General features: G+C 41.5%; 1 protein-coding gene across 4 annotated transcripts in view; it reads left to right on the top strand.

Moving 5' to 3' along the window:
* Positions 1 to 20,332, top strand: part of PRKN (parkin RBR E3 ubiquitin protein ligase) — a 1,378,177-nt gene that overhangs the window by 1,002,162 nt on the left and 355,683 nt on the right. The window contains exon 8 of one of the 4 annotated variants that reach the window (XM_023223613.1): positions 13,835 to 13,891. The exons of the other annotated variants lie outside the window; for them this stretch is intronic. Coding sequence (XP_023079381.1) covers positions 13,835 to 13,891 — 57 coding nt within the window. The remainder of the gene's footprint in view (positions 1 to 13,834; positions 13,892 to 20,332) is intronic. 4 annotated transcript variants of the gene reach the window in all.

Genomic DNA, 20,332 nt, shown 5'->3' with positions numbered 1-20,332 from the left:
ACACATCAGAAAGAATGCAACACGTCAGAATGCAACACATCAGAAAGCATGCAACATGTCAGAATACAACACATCAGAAAGAATGCAACATGTCAGAATATGCAACATACTAGAAAGAATGCAACATGTCAGAATGCAACATATCAGAATGTAACACATCAGAAAGCAAAAGCCTTAGAATGAAGTCCTCACAAGTTTCATCTTGAACATATTCTTGAACTATATTTTTTTAATTTGCCAATTTTAGTGCTCCCTTAGTAATCACAGACTCCTTTTGAAACACATCACATCTGAGTCAGACATCTCAATGAGTCAGGTAAAACTGGGTTTTTTAACTGGCTTAAGTGAAATAAGGAATGAGAAATTGCCTCAAACTGTAAAATGGTCTACAAATGTAAAGTTGCAAGACATTTTTTTAATTGGTTATTCTTCTACCTAAAGACATTTTTCCAACCTATAATAGCCAAATGTAATAATATCTTCACTTAAAAATATAGTTGACTTAACTATTACTTTACGCACACATGCAGAAAAAAACTGTCATTTTTAATTTTTAAGAATTCTGTCCAAAGAATTTCTTAAAAGGTTGATTTTTTTCCCCTTAATTATATTTGACCTTGGGTTTTATGTAAGGCTTGGTGTCCTTTTAATGTTATCTTGTGGTGTTGTTAAGAGTTGAAGTGTCTAAGCATATAGGAGAGTATAAAAGTCACTGTGAATAATATTAAACCTTCTTCATTAAAGAGCAGTGATACACATTCTCAGCTGCCTAAGCTGAATTTGAGAATTACAATAGTAAAGGAAATTATACTTCATGGGAATAGTTGAACAAAGGAAGAATAATTATTTTATATTAATTCCTTCTGTTTATCTCATTCATCTTTTTTAAGTGTTAGAATTATTTCAGAGGCTTTAGATGTACATCTAAGTACATTTTAGTTTGATTTTATGTTGGTTGAACACAGGCAAACTCTAGAATGCCATGATTACTTTTCCTGCAGAAGAGGGGCCCCTGTGTAAGGAGATTTGTTAAGTTTATGCTACTGTACATTTTTAAATACAAAAATGTTCCTGCTATTAGGCTGCTGCCTGGTTTGGCCTGTTTATGTTTTGAAGAATAGTGGAGCTGGGAACTCATATGGTGGTTTTACCTCGTGCCCCAGGAGCCTACGTGCCATCACCATGGGGAGCAAAATGCCCCTCACCCCTCACTCATGAGGGCATTGCTGGATTCAAAAGCCCCAAAAGAATATTCCATCAGAAGATAAATAAATACACACTCAAAGAAAGCCTCTCCTTTTTTTCCTGTGTTTGTGTTTGATGAGCATCTATTATGTGATTGTGTAAAACAAACATCCACCCCCCACAATTTGTGCAGTATGTGTGCAGCCTGGTTCTCCTGCTATATGTTCTACTTTCAATCAGGTGCGGGGAGGTGACAAGCCCCTCTTCCTCTCAACCTTGGCAGGTGCAGTGTGAGTCTGGTGGTATCCCTCACACAGGGTTTTGGAGGGCATTGTAGGCTAATGTGACTGGGTGTTCTTGAAAAATAAAAGCAAAATAGAGATGCAACATTTGCTAGCTAAAGAATACACTATCATTGGTTTCATATTGAGAATCACTCATTTTCTGTGATTGAAATTTCTATAGGTGTGGGATTTTTTTTTTCTCACATTTTGATAGGGAAAAAGAAAAACAATCATTCTCCTAGCTCCACCTGCTGAGAACTGAGAGAACTTTAAACAGATAAACATTTTTTCAAATTGTCAAAAACTTTCCCAGCATCTTTTAGCACACGCAAAGTGCTGTCAAAGCACTAATTTTCACATCGTAATGACGAGCCAAACCTTTCGCTCTTGGAAATTCCCATGAGTGAAGTGAAAATGGGTGATGACGGGCATCTTCCACTGGAATACCAGAGACCCCAGTTCTCAATTAATTTATTAATTTTTAAACCCTGTTTTCAATAAGATGATATGTTCAGGATCATTTTCTGAGGTACGGAAGTGGGTTTTCTTCTCATTAAATTAATCTCGTTAGTCAAAGAAAAATAAGTAGGAATACACAGCAATAAATAAGCCAGTCTTACTGAAACAGAACAGAAAAGCAAAACATCTTTGTAAGTTGCAGAATGACAGCCTTTACTGGCCTCGTTTATTGACATCATGAAGTCTGGTAGGAATAACAGCTAATGCAACGTCCTGTGTTCTGATGCCTGTGTGTTAAGTTGCTAAAGGCAGACACAGAAGGTTCGAAGGGGGGCTTAGACTCTCCCTCCCTGTGAAGTTGATCCATCAACAGAGGATGATCACAGCAAGCATTTTAAAAAGACCATACATTGAGCGGATCCAGGAAGTCATGCTGCAGACTTCCTCTACAATTAATTGGATCATCTTTTATTGATCCATAATTAATCGTTTGCGTGTTTCTTCATTTGAGGCTGATTCCATTACATCCTTGTTATCTAAAGCAATCCCCTCTCATGAGCACATTAGGCCCTGTTATTTATGGCAAGGATCAGTCACTGAGTTGGGCTGGGAGTTGCAGGAGAGAAGGTGGGGGACCCGGTTCACTGTGTGCTCTGAGCACTCCCTCTTCTGTCCCTCTGCGGAGAAACAGTCCTCAGGATAACAGCGGGGAACGAATGCATTTGCCCTGCTGGGGTTGGACGGCTGAGAGCTGTGAGATTGTTCCCTCCCCCTGCCTTTGTCTAGGACAATAAAATAGGACTCCCATTGTGGAGAACCCGCTAGCAAGCAGCTCCTGGGAGTTATGGAGTCCCTCGCCACCTGTGGCCTCTCCTGTGTGTGTCTCCTGCTCTCTTCGAATCCTTGACAAGATCCTTGTGAATGAAAAGATCTGCCTCGTCCAGGCACCACCGGCAGGGGAAGAGGGGAATCAAGAAGTCAGGGCCATTCCCCTGTTTCCGACCTAGTGACAACATCCGGGACAGAAGCAGCCTGCTTTCAGATGTGACTGACCAGCATCACTATTTTGGAAGAGCCAAACAAAGATCTAGAACTACAAGAGCTTCTCTAAATTGAAAAGAATGCAAACCTGGATTTTATTTTCATAGTTTCAGAAGATGAGTTGTGATCCCTGATTGGGAGGGCCTATGGGGCCCTCTAGGGCATCTCACTATCTGACATATCAGGCATCTACCTCTTCTTCTTCCATGTTTCTTTATTATTATTATCTTTGCTTTTGCCTCTCACATCAAATTTGTATGTCATGGTTTTTCAGTTTTGGTATATTTTCATTTTGTAAATGTCACTTATATAAATCTACTAAGTAGAGGATCATTTAGCTAAATCAATTACTCATAAATGATGAACTTATTTTTCTTCTTACAAACTATTCAAATGATGGTCCCAGAGGGACATTCTTGGATTCAAGGTCAAGATGAACCCATGGATCAGTCCTTAGGAAAAGGAACAAAAGGGAAACTCACATTTACTAAACACCTGCCATGTGCCAGATAACACAATAAGTGCTTTCACATAGGTTACTTTAGCAGTTGTTTTTTTTTCCCCCATATGCAACAACTGAATGATCTATGTTGTTATAGATTTACTCTGTTTACATAGAATAAATGCCATTTTTACTACAGGAAGTGGTCCTCAGAATTCTTAACAGTAACAGAGTTTCCAGAAACACATCGAATGATATGACACATCTTTGAATCCACTGGAATGCTATTTTTACATAGAAAAAAATGTCAGTTCTACTACAGGAAGTGAACTAAATTTTATTTCAGTCCCTCTCTGCAGGAATGAGTGTCTCATAGCAGGGACCCAGATTTACAAGGTGCACATTGACGAGAGCCTCAGACTAACTTCATGCCCTCTGATTTGTGAAGTGAAGTCAGTGCCCTCATTTCCAGCTGCATACAACACTGCCTTCTCCTGGTATAATGGTCATTGAATGTGCTGAAATAAATGTGGGACATATTTCATTTGAAGGGACAAAACTCAGAGCTGCTGTAGTTAACCTCCTGCTCTGACAGTATCTGAAAGATCAAAAACTCAAGAGCAATGACGGAGGATGGGAGAAGAGGGACTGGTCCCTGGGGATCACAGCGTGTGCCAGGCCTGGTGCTGGGATCTTTGCCAAAACCATCTCATTTAATGCTCACTTCAACCCTGGAAACAAAGCATTTTCTTTATTTTGTGGATGAGGAAGCTAAGGATTAAAGTTAATTGGTCTTCCTGAGACTTTGGGGCTCAGGGCTCCAGGTACCTCCAAAACCCAGCAGGCTCTTTTTAGTGTTGGCATAATGACCGCCACAAACTGTGGAAATGGGCAGGGTGAACCATGCGGTTAGCCAGTGACTAGAAGGGATGCTTTGTGAATACCTGTGTTGTCTTTGAAATTTGTACATAAAAGATTCAGGCTCTTCTCTGCCTGTCCCTTTAGCAAATCACTTTTGTATCTATCATCCAGGAACCCTTCTGGAATCTAATGAAATATTTAGGTGGTACTATCTTTGAAGATAAATGATTCCCCACTTTATCAGGCATCAAGTAATGTAGTTCTTACTTGTATTTGTCTTGAGTCTACTGCCTTCAATCAATTTATGATCTAGTGAATTGGTCTGAGGTTACCCTACCCATTGTCTTTATAATTCCAGAGACCTGGTTTGTTGAATTATTTAAATGTTTGCATTAAACAAAATTTTTAATCGTTTGAACATTTATCCACCGTGTTAGGCCATCCTTACATTGCTTAAAGAAATACCTGAGGCTGGGTCATTTATAAAGAAAAGAGGTTTCATTGACTGATGGTTCTGCAGGTTGTACAGGAAGCATGGTGCCAGCATCTGCTAGGCTCCTGTGGAGGCCTCAAGGAGCTTTGACTCATGACAGGAGGCAAAGCGAAAGCAGTCATCTTGCATGGGAGAGCAAGAGCAAGACAGTGGGGTGAAGGGGAGGTGCCACACACTTTTAAATAATCAGATCTTGTGAGAACTCACTCACTATTCGTGAAGACATCTCCAAGCCATGAGGGTTTCACCCCTATGACCTAAACACCTCCTGCCAGGCCCCATCTCCAGCATTGGGGATTACAGTTCAACATGAGATTTGGTCAGGGACATCTATCCAAATTATATCACCCACAACTAAACTTGAGTTATTGATAGTATCATCCTAATAACTGGTGGTGAATTCTAGTAATTGCCAGACCTCCGCCTATATAATTGGTCTCAGAATTATAAAAAGGTATACATGTTTATCACCCTGCATGATAAAATACAAAGAGAAACAAAATGAGCATTTTAGTACAGGGGCTGTGAAAATTATTATAGCCTCAGCATCCAGAAACCAAATGATAGTAGATGGCCAGACAAGATGAATCAGGCTTTGGACAAATCAAAATTTGAGCAGAAATTGCAAATGTAACCAGCAGTACTGAGAGTATAATTTTTCAGCTTTCCAATTCACACTGTCATCAGAGGCACCATCCCTGAGACAGAAGCAACTCCTGAAAGTATGAACGCTTACCACATTTTTCAACCAGGTCTCTTTTACAAATGCAGAACACGACTGTCACTTGTGGTATGTCCATACACAAGCTTTTCTGCATTAGCACACAGATATCCTTTCAAATTTAGAAAGTTGCCATATGCTTGGATTAAAATGTGCTATTCGCAATCACTTTGAATCATTTAACATGAAAGGGAGCTATTAGCTCTTCAGCCATTTCCCTCTGCAGTGTCATTACTAGGACTTGGCAGATAAGGACTCTTGTTCCATGTGCCCATCCTTTCAGGGACAGTAGATGGGTGCCCTTAAATCTAGACATTGCAGACTCACCAGGCAAGAAGCTCTACTTCCCCCAGCATCACTGAATGGAGAAACGTTGCTGAAACATCTGCCTTCCCACATTTTCTAAAACACACTCACAATAGAAGAAGCTGCTTCCACACACTCACAGTGGAAGGAGCTGCAAGTGAGTGTGCAGTGGGAAGGGCAGTGGAGACAGGTGTCTTGAAGACTGAGCCCCTTAGTGTTCTCTGTCTCCCCTGTTGAGGCTGCAAGGGCAGAACAGGTCTTCTGCTGAATCAGCTTGAGGGGAGCATCCGCAGGGAACACCCATGAGAGGAGAAAGAAGGGAGCAGCAAAGGCAGCCTGCGTGGATTCTCAGAGCATGGGGAGGACTGTACCCAGATCTGTAGCTCTGCTTTCTTTTTTCAGAGAGTGTGTGATTCAGTTTCTAAGGTGACCAGTGGCCCTGGTGGAAAGTGATAGATTCATTTTCATGCAGACCAATGATCATGTCTATGGTCATGAAAGAAAGTGTCTGTCTTTTGTTCTTTCATCCCTGAGTTTGAACTTCAGCCTCTAGGGCTGCCCATGGACCCTACATAGGTCATTTCTCCCAGCCCCCAACAACGGGAGCCAGAAAGCCAAAATATGCAAGATAGTGACCTCAGCAGAAATTGTAGCTTCCCCCTCCCACAGCAACGCTTTCCAACGCCAAGATCCTTGCTCTAAGTAGCAGTGGGAATAGGAGAGGAACAGAGACTTTGGGCTAAAATATAAACGTATTACCATGAACTTTAAAAGACATGATGACAGGAGGATTTGTAATAAAATGTGCTCTGTTGTGTGTCACTTTAATCATGCAGATAGTAGACATGCACTTTTTTTTTTTTTTTGAGAGGCAGTCTTGCTCTGCTGCCCAGGCTGGAGTGCAGTGGTGCAATCTTGGCTCACTGCAAACTCTACCTCCTGAGGTTCAAGGGATTCTCCTGCCTAACCTTCTCAAGAAGCTGAGATTACAGGCGCCCACCACCATGCCCAGTTAATTTTTGTATTTTAGTAGAGACAGGGTTTCACTACATAGGTCAAGCTGGTCTCGAACTCCTGACCTCAAATGATCTGCCCACCTTGGCCTCCTGAAGCCACTGGGATTACAGGTGTGAGCCACTGCACCTGGCAGACATGCACTTTTTAACTCCTAAATGAGGACTCTTTTTAGTAGAATGGAAGAACTTAAAGGTCTAAGGAAGATGTTTCGAGAGCTAAAAGTAGAAGGAAATCTTTCAAAGTGTAAAGTCAGGAGAGAAAACCCAACGACCTCAAAAAGAAAAACTTCTTAGAGAATGTTTTGAAGAAAAATTGTAGAAATGCAAGACCAAGCAATTCCTTAAATAAGAGGCATAGACAAACCAATGTCAAATTAAAAGAATAATAAAACACCATTGTATCTCATTACAAAATATTTTAAAATGCAAGCAATGTTCCATTTTGCCCTGGATTCATGGAATCACAGAAAGTACTGACAGTAGTATAAATTGGATCAACTTCCTGGGGCAGAAATTTGCTGATATATCAAAATATTGAAAATGTTTGCACATTTGGACCAGAAAATAGATTGTTAGAAGGTTATCCTAAGAAAATTACCAGATGGGTAGCCAGGGTTGTGTTCATTGTTGTTCTGTAGAGCATTGTTTGTAGTTGTGACAAAAAGTGGAAACAATCCAGAGTCCAACAACAGGTGCTGAGCTAACCGAATTATAATACAGTGTTAGGAGGAGTACTCTGTGCTACCAAAACCCTTCTTGTAGATAAGTATTTACTAATATGAAATACACTAAGTACAATGATATTGTAAAATAACGTATACATTACGAATCCAATTATGTAAAAATCAATACACGCAAAACTATTAATTATGAAATTTGTATGCTGGGGGCATTATGGGGATTTGTGTTTTCCTGTTTTTTTCCCCAAACTTTTCTATATACTCAGAAAAGAGTTTTTTGGTTTGGTTGTGGTTTGTGTACATGTCGGGAGCAGAGGCAGGTGCTAAGGTGTCTAACTCAAGTCTAAGGAGGGTTGCTGAGCCTGACTTATCAGTGAAGAAGGAGATTTAGAGGCCAGTTTACCAGACTATGAAAGAAGGAGTAAATTGGTGCTTGCAACGGATTTCCTCCTCGTGAGTCTGAGTGGAAAAAAAAGTAGCTTCCAAACCAAGTGTTTCTAAGGTCTTTTTCTAATCCCCTTTTCAAAAACTTCTAATTTTATCTGGACCTGAAAGCTGGGGTCAAAGCAGTTCCACTTAATCTGTAAAAACTGAGATTCTCATGGACTCTGCCACTTACCCAAGCAGAATTGTGTTTGGGAGCAGTGATTTTTAAGTGTTTTAGCTTTTTCTGTTCACTGAGTAGGGATGACACCATGACCCAGGGAGGCAGCAGCGCTCTGAAGGCAGCAGACTGTGGTGGGTGGCGTGACTGACAGGCCATCCACGCAGCCCCAGCACAGGGGGTCCCCAGAGCCCAGCACGGAGGGCCCTGAACAGGCGCATCCATAAAATCCATTCGAGTTTTCTGGTGTGATGGGACTGCATAAACCACTGGCCTTAGAAGTCTTTTTAAATTTTATTTTTTATTCCTTTTTATTATTTTATCAAGAAGTAAATAACCACTACTTAGCCTTAAAGCTTTAGTGTTCTCTATGTAGATCTGACATCTCTGTTTTCAGCCAGGAGGGCTGGCCCTTCAGCAGATGCAGGCACCAGGAAAGCCATGGGCAAGGCAGGGATGCTGCCCTGCTAGAGAAACTATTTATGTCACCCTAACATCGGTCCTAAACGCACTAGCAAAGTGAATTTTGAAATAAAAATACTCAAATATTCTCTCTGTTCTGCATATTCTAATGAAATTGACTTTTACAAATCAGTTGGTCATATTTCAAGGGACAGCTTTATTTTATACTTTTATACATTTTATACATACACAGTTCGATCAAAATCACATTTTAATTTGACTTTTCTGTTTAGTTAAAAATAACAATAGCAATTTATATTTCCCAAATGAGAAACTTTACAAACTTGAGGGACCTCTGCCCATTGATCAGATGTTACGTTGCACCTTCACTTTATTCATATCAAGTGTGATTACCAACCATTGGGAACGTTTTTTCATAATATTCCTTCTAAAAAATCCAGCCTAAGTCCAAAAGTTTTAATTAAAAACAGTCTGTCTGCATTATGAGCAGGAAATAATGCATCCTTCTGAAATGACAACGTTCGCTTACTCTCTCTTTACTTTTTTGGAGTAGAACTGATCGAGAACAACATTTGCTAATTGGTAAGGTCAAGATATCTTTATTTGCAGGATGAATGATGAAATATCCAGGACTTAAAAATAGTAATAAAAAATAGTTTTAAAGGTACCTATAAGAATATACTAACTTCTGGTAGAATTTTCTATTTTGAAAGCAAAGTGCATTTTCATTGATGACAGATATTTTTCTTAATCATCTTGGTTAGGAAACCGTACATTTAAACATGTGTGTTAAATACCTTCAATATTATTGATGAAGACAGTTGCACATTGTCTGTGGGATGCAGAGCCCCTTCTCAGCTAAATGCCAGGCCTCCTCTCTGCAGGGGATGACTTTCTTATGCCCACCTGCCCCCCTCACCTGTGCCCATCAGTGCCTTCTGAAATGTGGGGCAGGTGAGTTTGCAGTACCTCTAGATGGGCTTCCAGAGCAGCCCCTGCAGTGTCGGGGCACAGGAGGATTGCCAGCACTGAGTCCAAATTCGGGATGCATGAGTTCAGATTTCTCCAGGTACCAGCTGTGACTGACCCTCCTGCATAAGGTAGGGAGATAGTAGTTACCTGTGGTAGGGCTGCTATGATAATGCACATGAAGACCTTCACATCATACCTGGTGGGTGATTAGCTCCTAATGACTGCTGCTACTCTTTCGAACATTTTAATTGTTGATTTTTTTGTTGTTGTTATTGTTAGTATGGTTAGTAATTATCAAGCAGCAGTACTTCAGGCTTGTGATTATTCTTATACTTTATTCTTAATTATTTTTTTCAACTTTCTAGAGGAATCCAATGGTTTACTCTTTTGGTTCCTTGTGCTACAATCCTAGTAAGACCGGGAAGCAGAACCATGGAAAATTGGAGCATAGTGCGAATGGGGAGGCAAAATTGGAGTTACACAAGAAAGATTGCAGAGCCATGGACCCAGAGAAGTGGGTTAGAACAGCAGGCTGGGTGCAGTGGCCTATGCCTGTAATCCCAGCACTTTGGGAGGCCAAGCCTGGAGGACCGCTTGAGGCCAGGAGTTCAAGACCAGCCTGGGCACCATAGCAAGAAACCATCTCTACAAAATATTCAAAAAACAAAATAGCCATACATGGTGGTGCATGCCTATAATCCCAGGTACTCGGGAGGCTACGGCAGGAGGATGGCTTGAGCGCAGGAGCTGGATTAGTGGGGGCCATCAGGCAGCATTACGTGAGCTTCTCTTATCATGATAGGTGAACAAAAGACTTATATAAGAGGGACACCCTGTGAAAGATACGGGCTAAATAGACAGTATTATATTCAATTCCTTCTATTCCTGATTTTTAAATGTGCACACAGAGATGACTTAAATTATATCATGATGTCCATAATCACACATGATAGCCCTAGTCACATATCTGGAAGCAGTGTCGCAGACAAGAAAGCTTTTGTGGTACAAAGGTGTTGTTGGGTAGTTGCTATGGAGACTGCATGCCCCACAAAGCCAGGTTAGCTGGTCCTCACAGAAAACATTTGCCCACCCTAGACTAGGTGCCAGGCAAGGTGGTCTTCTGAAACTTTGCTTGCTCTCTCTTCTCCTTTTTCCCTCCTCTTTTCTCTCTTTACTTCTCCTGCAACTCTTGAGAAATACTTAAAAAAAAAAAAAAAACTCCATTAACAAAGCCTGTCAGCACAATAGGGAAATCCCTGGAAGGAGAGACTCCAGAATGTTAGCAACAGGTACCCTTCACTAGGGGATGAGGGGTGATTTTTTTGCCCTTTCTTATTTTGTTTATCTCTATTTTCTAATTTTTCTTCCAGGAACATGTAAAAGCTGAGTAATTAAAACAGCAAGCAAATAAGAAAGTCTTTGTCATCAGCAATAGTGTCAGGCTTATTGATAACAGTCTTAGTTAGGAGTGAAGGGATTGGAATGTAATTAGCCTGCTCCATGAGAAGATTATCTGTAATTGTGAGATGCTGCCAAAGCCCCTTTGCTGGCCCTCTAATCATGAGACTCAGAAAATATTCTGGAGCAGTTATTCTTGAACTTTTTTTTCTCCAGGATAACACACTTGAAGGATAGAAGACCTCTTGAGTCACTGAACAGGGAGGAACATTTAAAAGCCTGTTGCACCCATCATTTCCAGAAAAAGTGATATTTACAATATTTAATAACCTGTTCACAACAGGTGTCAAGCCATCAGAGGGTTTGTCTTTTATGGGTGCAGCCTTACTTGCAGGTGCCTGCTGGGGATAGTCCTGAGACCACTGGGATGCTTCTCTCAGGGTGCCCACCCTAGGGAATGAGGAGAATGACCCTGAGAAGGCCACACCTTGCCCAGCACATCTCTAACCACCTGAAATTGGGTGGACTCATTTATTTTTCAATTGACTAGTTTCCTTGGTTCCCAAGGCTCCATCATTCATACCTCCAAAGAATATTTATCAATTACCTTCTACCTGCACTCTCTAGTGTGGGATATAAAGAAGTAGCACCCATGTCCTCCCCACTGGAGCAGAGTCTCAGTAGGGAAACCGAGTCACATGGGAATCATTAGGCGAATGATGTTTAGAGCCTGTCTCAGTCTTGCTGCAGTTGCACCCCGGATGCCCGGGTCTGAGGTACCTCTTGGTGATTGCTATGGGCACTCCTTGAAGAATGTGTAAAACCTCTCTTCCCAGTACACAACACTTTGCCTGACTTTCAAATCCATTTTCTCACTTAAGAAAGTTGCCTTAATTATTAATAGGCTCAACCAAGGGCAGTGAAAAAAGGCCATCTTGAAAGATGTATCTTTTAACCATCACAAGGCACATTTTATGAATATAAAATATTCATAAAACTGCTCAATTTTAGTGATACATAGTAGCTAGCTCTGGTCGATGTGTTTCTCCCCGCGTTTTGCCATGCATCTGTTCTTCTGGAAACACACACAGCCGAGCACTTTTCCCTCTGGGCATCCTCTTCACTCCCATGCACAATGACACTGAGGACCTGAGCAGACTCCACTCACCACGGAAGGGGGAAGCTGCCTGCATGAGCACAGTGGGATGGAAGGGGGCCTGGGCCAAAATTCCCAGGCAGGACCCAAGTCCCCACCCCTTGCAGGCGTGGCAGCCAGGCACCTCCTTCCTCTCTTAGAACATCTTGTGTAAAGAGTTTCTGGGTCTACTTCACAGAGTTATCATGGCTACTACAAAGTATAATTCAAATGTGAGCTGTTATGATTGATACAAATACTAATATTGATTTTCTGACCAGAAGAAATGAGTAGGAATCAAACTATTCACGAATCAGGAACACCAGAAGACATTTCCCTCTACCGCCCCACCATCTCCGCAATCTGCTTCTTCCTCCTCATATTCCTGCTCCCCATAGTCTCCTAGACAGACCAGCCCTTGGTGCCTTCCAGGACACTGCGATGTTGGAACACAGATGTGTCCTGAAGCAGGACCCCCACCCTTTGACTCTCTCATGGTGTTCTAGTGTCTTCACAGCCCTTATTATGGTGGAAAGTTACCCTGTGCTGTGGTGTGAACGTGCTCCTCAAATTTCACATGTTGACAACTTAATCTCCAATGCACCAGTGCTGGGAGGTAGGACCTTTAGGAGGTGAAGAGGGGTTCATGCCATGATCAGTCCTCTTGCCGGTCTGCATTCCTTCATGGGCTGGTGCAGCAAGAAGGCCTGCACTGGATGGCCTCCTCTCGATTTTGGACTTCCCGGTCTAGAACTGTAAGAAATAGATCTCTTTATAAATTACCCAGTCTCAGTTAGCCTGTTACAGGAACACAAATGAACTAACACATCCTGTGCTGTGTTTTCCTTTCCATGGTGGTTTCACATCTGTCCTTAGTAGAACATAAGACCCCTGACAGCTGGGTGTTGGCCAGCCAAGCCTTCGTTACATGGTCTCCACACAGCAATTAGAACACATGTCCATGTTACCCTCTGATAACCAGCCCACACTTCAGTGTGATGCTTCTCTAATTATGGTAACCAGGCTCATCCTGTCTTTTCCTTGCTCAGGAACTCAAAGTGGTTCCCTGTTGCTTATTGTGTCTAAGCTAAAGGCCTCTTCCCAGCTGTCTGGTCTCTCATCACATTCTGCTCTGGCCGTGCCACCTTGGGGACCACTTGACCTCCCACGCTGCCCCCACTGCATTGCCGCTGCCTTCCAGGGTCCACTTGGCACTCTTTTGTTTCACTATTGTTGGTGTAATAGATTTCCTGATGACTGTTGTCAAGCCTTGTCTGCCCAACCTCGGTGAAAATATCTTAAGTACATAGCCTTTGTATTTTTATTTTCCCCTCTTGAGACACCTTGCACATAAAATCCCTTAAACACAATAGGTACTCAGTAAATGCCTGTTGACAGATGGACTTAGACATAGCGTTTAGGTTTATTTGTTTGTTTGGGAGAAAGAGGTTAACAGGGCTCAGACTTTAAGAGCATTTGTTTTGTTCATAGTGCAGCCATGGTTTTGAAGCTCCCAGCAGCACATTGCCACCCACACATAAGAAAAACAGATTTCTGTACATTTAGGGGGAAAAAAGCACTGCTACTTTCAATGCAGCCAGCTATATTTCATGCCAGTGGCATGTTGGAAATAAAGAGAAACAGCAGAGGCCCAGCAAATGCCTCTAGTTCCTCCTCATTTCTGAATTCTCTATCAGCACTGACATCTGGCAATAGAATATTACTCCAACAGCAATGATATGAAAAGTGCATCAGAGACAAGGTTGCTATTAGTGTCAAATTAACCCAGTCTCCTCTGTGTTCTATTTGACCAGGAACTGGAGACATAGCGGTGCTTAGAGGAGCTCTGGGGGGATTCGGGAGAGGAATAGGTAAGACGGGCCCAGCACAGCATGGTAACTGTGTCGCTAAGCCAGATTAAATTCCCCAGAAGAGCTTGTTACATATAGATCACAGGGTCCCACCCCAGCACTTCTGACCAAGTCTGTCTAGGATGGAGTATCGTAATTTGAGTTTCTAACAAATTCATAGATGTTGCTGATAGTGCTGGTGTGGTGTCCTTCATTTGAGAGCTACTGCTCTGGCAAATAACAGAGCAGAGGGTCCTAGTGGATGGTGGGGGAGCTTGTGAGGACTGAGAAGCTTCCCATCATGTCGCCCAGTGACTGGGGTCTGCCTCAGCTCAGCTCCTCTCAGCCACAGCCACTGGATCCTCTCAGCCACAGCTGGCTGTGTAATGTCATCTGTCAGCTGAGATTTAACTGAGCAACATCCTGACTCACCGGATGGAAACTGGGGCCTGCGCAACAGTGGTGAACCCCTGGTTTTCACCTCATTTTTAAGAAGGAACAATGTCAGTTTTTCTTTATAACTAGCCAGCCACCCTAATTCTGTAAAAGCAATTTGGAGGATACATCTTTAAATGAACATAAAACTATCATGACTAACCTAATCTCTTCTATTTTTAATGAAAACGTATATTCATCTTAAAGGGGGTTACATATTCACTGAATAAAAATAACATGCAGATAAACAAAAATAAGAGAACTAAGAAATACATGTAATCCCACCACCAAGAAAAGGCTGCTGTGACATTCCAGATATTCAGAGATAATTCAGATCATCACTGAAAGTCGGGAAGGCAATGGGATTTTTTCTGTTGAGTCTTCCAGTCCTGCAATTCTCTGATTCAAATTGTCTTTGCCTTTTGCTATCTGCTACATTGGGTTCTGGGTTACCACAGTCAGCCTTCTAATATCAGTGAATGACGGACCTCAGAGCTACTCCACCTCCAAGAAGGCAAAACCATAAAAAAGTCTAATGTGCGCATTTTCATTGTAAAAGCCCAGCAATGTGGACTAAGCAGAGGTGCAGCTGCTTGTGTCTTTGGCATGCAGCTACCTTGTAGATGAGGAATGTTATTATCTCTGGTTATTAAAGCGTTTTAGGAAGCAGGTGGAAAGAATAATGGTAAGAATACCATTCAAATACGGCATCCTTAAGATGCCGTATTTGAAAGATGTTCAGTCATCTGGAAGTTTACTGTGGGGATATTCCAATCCTGAAAATGCCAGTTTCAAGGAAGGAAGCAGTGATATGTGTCTTTGTGGGTGGTGGGGTTGGGGGGAACAAAAGCCAACACATCTCTCACCAGTTCTGTCCTGGGAATAAGAACAAGTGTCTTACCATCTTCATTCTTTCATAATGCATTCACTAATCTCTGTGTGTTCGTTTGAGAAATACTTTGTAAGTGTGAAAGTAAATGAGAAAGTTGTCTTTGTTTTTCTCTTTTTTGTGTTATAGCCTTAAATGGCCATTTAAAAAAAGTTTTTTATATCAGGAGCACATGTACCCTAGAACTTAAAGTATAATAAAAATAAAAATTAAAAAAAAAAAGTTTTTTACATGGAGTACATTCCCTGTCTTAGTCTGTTTGTGCTGCTATAACAAAATACCACAGACTGGGTCATTTATGAAGAACAGAAATTTATCACCCGAAGCTCTGGAGGCTGGGAAGTCCAAGATAAAGACTTCAGCACTGGTGTCTGGTGAGGGCTGCTCTCTGCTTGCACAATGACACCTCATTGCTGTGTCTTCACATGGCAGAAAGCAAGAGAGCCTAATGCGGAGTAAAGCCTCTTTTAAAGGTATCTAAATTCCATTCATGGGGGAAGAGCTCTCATGGCCTAATCACATCTTAATCTAAATTCCTTTCACGGGGGAAGAGCCCTCATGGCCTAATCACATCTTAAAGAAGTCACTTCTTACTAATACTGCATTGGCAACACCTGATTTTTGGAGGGGACACATTCAAACCATAGCACTCCCTTCTAAGCCTGATGGTGAGGGCTGGGGCTCTCTTTCTTCACCTCTTTTCAGCATCTGAGATTCACCATGGCTATAGTTGCTTGTCATCTATTGCTAATATTGAATTACAGTGTATTTTGCTCAGATCAAGCCACTGTGGATCACTGTGTATATCCATCGTTCTCGCACTGCCAATAAAGACATACGTGAGACTGGGTAATATATAAAGAAAAAGAAATTTAATGGGCTGAGAGTTCCACATGGCTGGGGAGGCCTCACAATCATGGCAAAGGGAAAGGAGGAGCAAAGGCATGTCTTTCATGGTGACAGGCAAGAGAGCGTGTGCAGGGGAACTGCCCTTTATAGAACTATCAAATTTCATGACACTTATTCACTCCCACGAGAACAGCTTGGCAAAAACCCACCCCCATGATTCAGTTACCTCCTGCCAGGTTCCTCCTACAACACGTGGGGATTATGGAGCTACAAGTCAAGATGAGATTTGGGTGGGGACATAGTCAAACCATACCACTGTGTTACAAACTGCTGCACCCTTTTTAGAGCAGCATAAATGTGAACAAGTGAGTATGAGCCAGAGAGTGATGGACAGAGAAGTCCTACAATGAACAGTTGAAAAATGTGTGAGTCAAGTCTGAAGAAGAGCTGTGGTGTAATAGGAGCTATATTTGGTCTTTGTCCCCAGTTACTGTCATAGAAGTCCTAAAAACCCCTGGAAATTTTGGATTGATAGTAGTATATTGTGTTATTCATCATTAGCCCCTTGGATAACTCTTGTATTGATGCTAATGCATTTACTCAGGGTGCACCCCCTAGAAAGCCTCAAGATTGGCCCAGAAAGACCAAATAATTAGAAGATTAGAGAGCTAGAACTTTCAGCCCCACCCACTGACCTTTGGGAAGGGGATACTAGAGACCAAGCTCTCTATAAACTCTTGAACGACAAGATTGGATGAGCTTCTGGGGTGCTGAACGTGTGGAGGTGCTGCACGGGTGGCAGCTCCAGCGAGGGCATGGAAGCTCCAACCCCCTTCCTCACCCTATTCATCTCTTCATCTGGTGTTCATCAGCATCCTTATAATATCCCTTAGAATAAACCAATGAATGTAAGTGTTTTCCTGAGTCCTGTGAGCTGTTCCAGCAAATTAATCTTACCCATTGAGGGAATTGTGGGAACCTTGGTTTGTAGCCCATCAGTCCGAAGTACAGGTGGCCCCAACTTGGGATTGATGTCTCGAGTCTTGTGGGGCTGAGCCCTCAATCTGTGGGATCTGATGCTATTTGCAGGTAGATAGAATCAGAATAGAGTTGAATTATAGGCTACGCAGTTGGTGTCCACTGGAGAATTGCTTGGTATATGTGGCAAGTCCCCCCCCCCACCACCATCTGGTCATAGAAGTGTTCTGTATTGAGTGTCTGAGTGCAAGGGCAAAAATAGTTTGTTTTTGTTTTTGTTTTCCTTATTCTAGAGTGGATATTATGGAGGTTGGGGAGAATCTGTGAGATATTTGTGATATTGATATATGTTTATGTTTTTAGATATTTGAGTTCTATCAAGAGAAAAAGAGAGTAGAGTTCATCTGTATTGTTTCTTACAGAAGAACTTAGATCCATATGGAAGTAAATTTAATAAGGAACAGATTTATATTCAAAATAAGAACAAATTTTAGAATTAGTGCTATTGAAAAATGGAATGGGACTCCTAGAGAAATCATAAGTTCCCAGGTATTGGAAGGTTTTTTTTTGAGAGTCTGAATGGACCAGTTTCAGAAGTATCATAAAATGAGTTCTAATACTGGATGGAAAGGTGTCATAGATGTTCTTTGAGGAGTATTAAGAGCTAAGATATGGAATGTATCCTTATGTGTTACAGAGTCAGTATAGCAACATCCTAACCAAGCTTCCTACCCACATTTCATCCAGTTGACCCCACTGTTTCTATTAGAATAACCTATTTGCTAATAACCTAACTTTCAGCCATTTTAAGTGTCAGCAGTGACTCCATTACTGCTTGTTATGTGAAATTCATTTACTTGAGACCCACATTTGAAATACTCTCCCAAGTGATTTCCCACTTTCAACATCTGGTCTCTGTTACCATAATGCTAACTGAGTTGTTACCTCCCCTCATGTATTAGTCAGAGTTCTCTAGAGGGACAGAACGAATAGGATAGATGTTGTATATAAGAAAGGGAGTTTACTAAGGAGAATTGACTTACATGATCACAAGATAAAGCCCCACGATAGGCCTTCTGCAAGGTGAGGAGCAAGAAAGCCAATGGTGGATCAGGCCACGTCCCAAAACCTCAAAAGCAGGGAAGCCAATAGTGCAGTCTTCAGTCTGTAGCCAAAGACCCAATAGCCCCTGGCAAACCACTCTAAGTCCAAGAGTCCAAAAGCTGAAGAACTAGGAGCCTGATGTTTGAGGGCAGGAAGCATCCAGCATTGGAGAAAGATGAAGGCCAGAAGACTCAGCCAGTCTGCTCTTCCCATCTTCTGCTGCTGCCTTATTCTAGCTGTGCTGGCAGCTGATTAGATGGTGCCCACCCAGATTGAGGGTGGGTCTGTCTCTCCCAGTCCACTGACTCAAATGTTAAGCTCCTTTGGCAACACCCTCACAGATACACCCAGTAACAATGCTTTGCCTCCTTCAATCCAATCAAGTTGACACTGAATATTAACCGTCGCTCCTCCCAACTTAGTTCTTCTAAATTTCTCCTTTCTGCCAATCTAAATGTATTTATTATTTTTCAAATTTAGACAAATCTTGTATTCTGAAGCAGTTAAACCTCTTTTTCACATATGACGACTGCTCTTCTGACACATTCTGTATACACACAGTCATAGACATATAATGCATATATATACCTTTGTATATGTATTAATTCATGTATAATGTATACGTACATCAGTGTGTGTTATTTTTGCTGTAGTAACAATGCTTCCTCCATTTGCATTACCATCGTGCTGCTTTCTCATTGTTATATGTGTGTATTTCCCTTTCTTCCAATCTAACAGTAAAACTCTCAAAGGCAGGAACCATACCTCTAATTTCTTTTGTCCTTGGAATGCTTTTCATGTTTGTCAACCCAAACAATGGTACATAATAAAAATCATCAGATGATTTGACCCCCCTCCTTGTGCCTATTTTTTTAAGTGTCTGAAAAGATAGGTTTTTAGATTTCTTATCTACTTTGCCTTTTAGATCTATGGAAATAAGAAATTTCCTTTCTCCATGTCTACAACCAGATGAAAGAAAGGAAGGAAAGGGGGAGACAGGATAGGAGAGAAAAGGAAGGAAGGGAGGGAGGGAGGGAGGGAAGGAGGAAGGAAAGGAGGGAGGAAGGAAGGAAGGAAAGAGGGAGAAAGGGAAGGAAGGGAGGAAGGGAGAGAGGAAGGAAGGAAGAGAAGGGGGAAGGAAGGAAGAAGGGAGGAAGGAAAGGGGGGAGGGAGAGAGGGAAGAAAGAAGAAAAGAAGGAAGGAAGGAAGGCAAGCACACACATTCAAGATTCGAGAAGCAAGAACATGTCTTATTTCTTGCTGTGACTCCTGCGGACAGAGCCCAGTGGTGAGCAGCTAGCTTTGGCTTGTTAACAGATAGCCTAGACCAGTTCTCTAGAAGTGTAGAAATGGAATACGTCTAGACCCGTAACCGAAGACTGGATCATCAAATCGTTCTTATCATGTTTAAATGCTTGTAGAACAGTGAGCAGTCATATACACATGCACATAGATATGCACACATTCCACACCTATGTTCTTAGCTTAAAACTGAGGATATGAAGAATAAGAAGAAAAAACATACAACAGCTACTCCTTATGATGGGGTTATGTTCCAATAAACCATCCTAAATTGAAAAAATCGATAAGTCAGAAGTGATATTTTCCACTTAGGATGGGTTTACCTGGATATAACCCCATGGGATGAGAATGCTGCTGAAAGCATTGCACCATCATAAAGCTGAAACTTCCTGAGGCACACCATGGTAAGTCAGGGACCATCTATATAGCTATTGTTTTAAGGATGACATAAGATTATCTAGGTTTGTGATTTTTTTTTTTTTTTTTTTTTTTTTTTTTGATGAAGGAATTGAACAATTGGCAAAGCTTCATAGGGAATTATTCCCTTTCTTTTCTGTAGATTTTTTTTTAATTGGAATTATCCCAATGCTTGTCATCTTTGGTTGTTAAATATATGCAAACACCAATATTCTGAGCTGAGTTGCACTTAATCATGGAAGCCATTTAATCAGAAGTTCACCCAGAAAGCTCATTGAAATGATCATGAAGCACTGACTGCTGAGGAAGAATGAGAATTTTGCTTAGGAGGAATAATTTTTCTAATATATTTGCCTTTCTACAAAAAATATTTATTTATATTGTGCCATATTCCAAAGAGATTTAAGGTATCTTGGTAATTTGTATGTTTTGGGGTAATTCTTATTCATCCTTAAACTTTATCTTAGATGTTTTATATATAGAATTCT

Source organism: Piliocolobus tephrosceles, chromosome 5 (assembly GCF_002776525.5).
Source record: "Piliocolobus tephrosceles isolate RC106 chromosome 5, ASM277652v3, whole genome shotgun sequence".
NCBI lineage: Eukaryota > Metazoa > Chordata > Mammalia > Primates > Cercopithecidae > Piliocolobus > Piliocolobus tephrosceles.
Note: the sequence above shows the minus strand (reverse complement) of the source record. Positions and strands in the feature narration are given on the sequence as shown.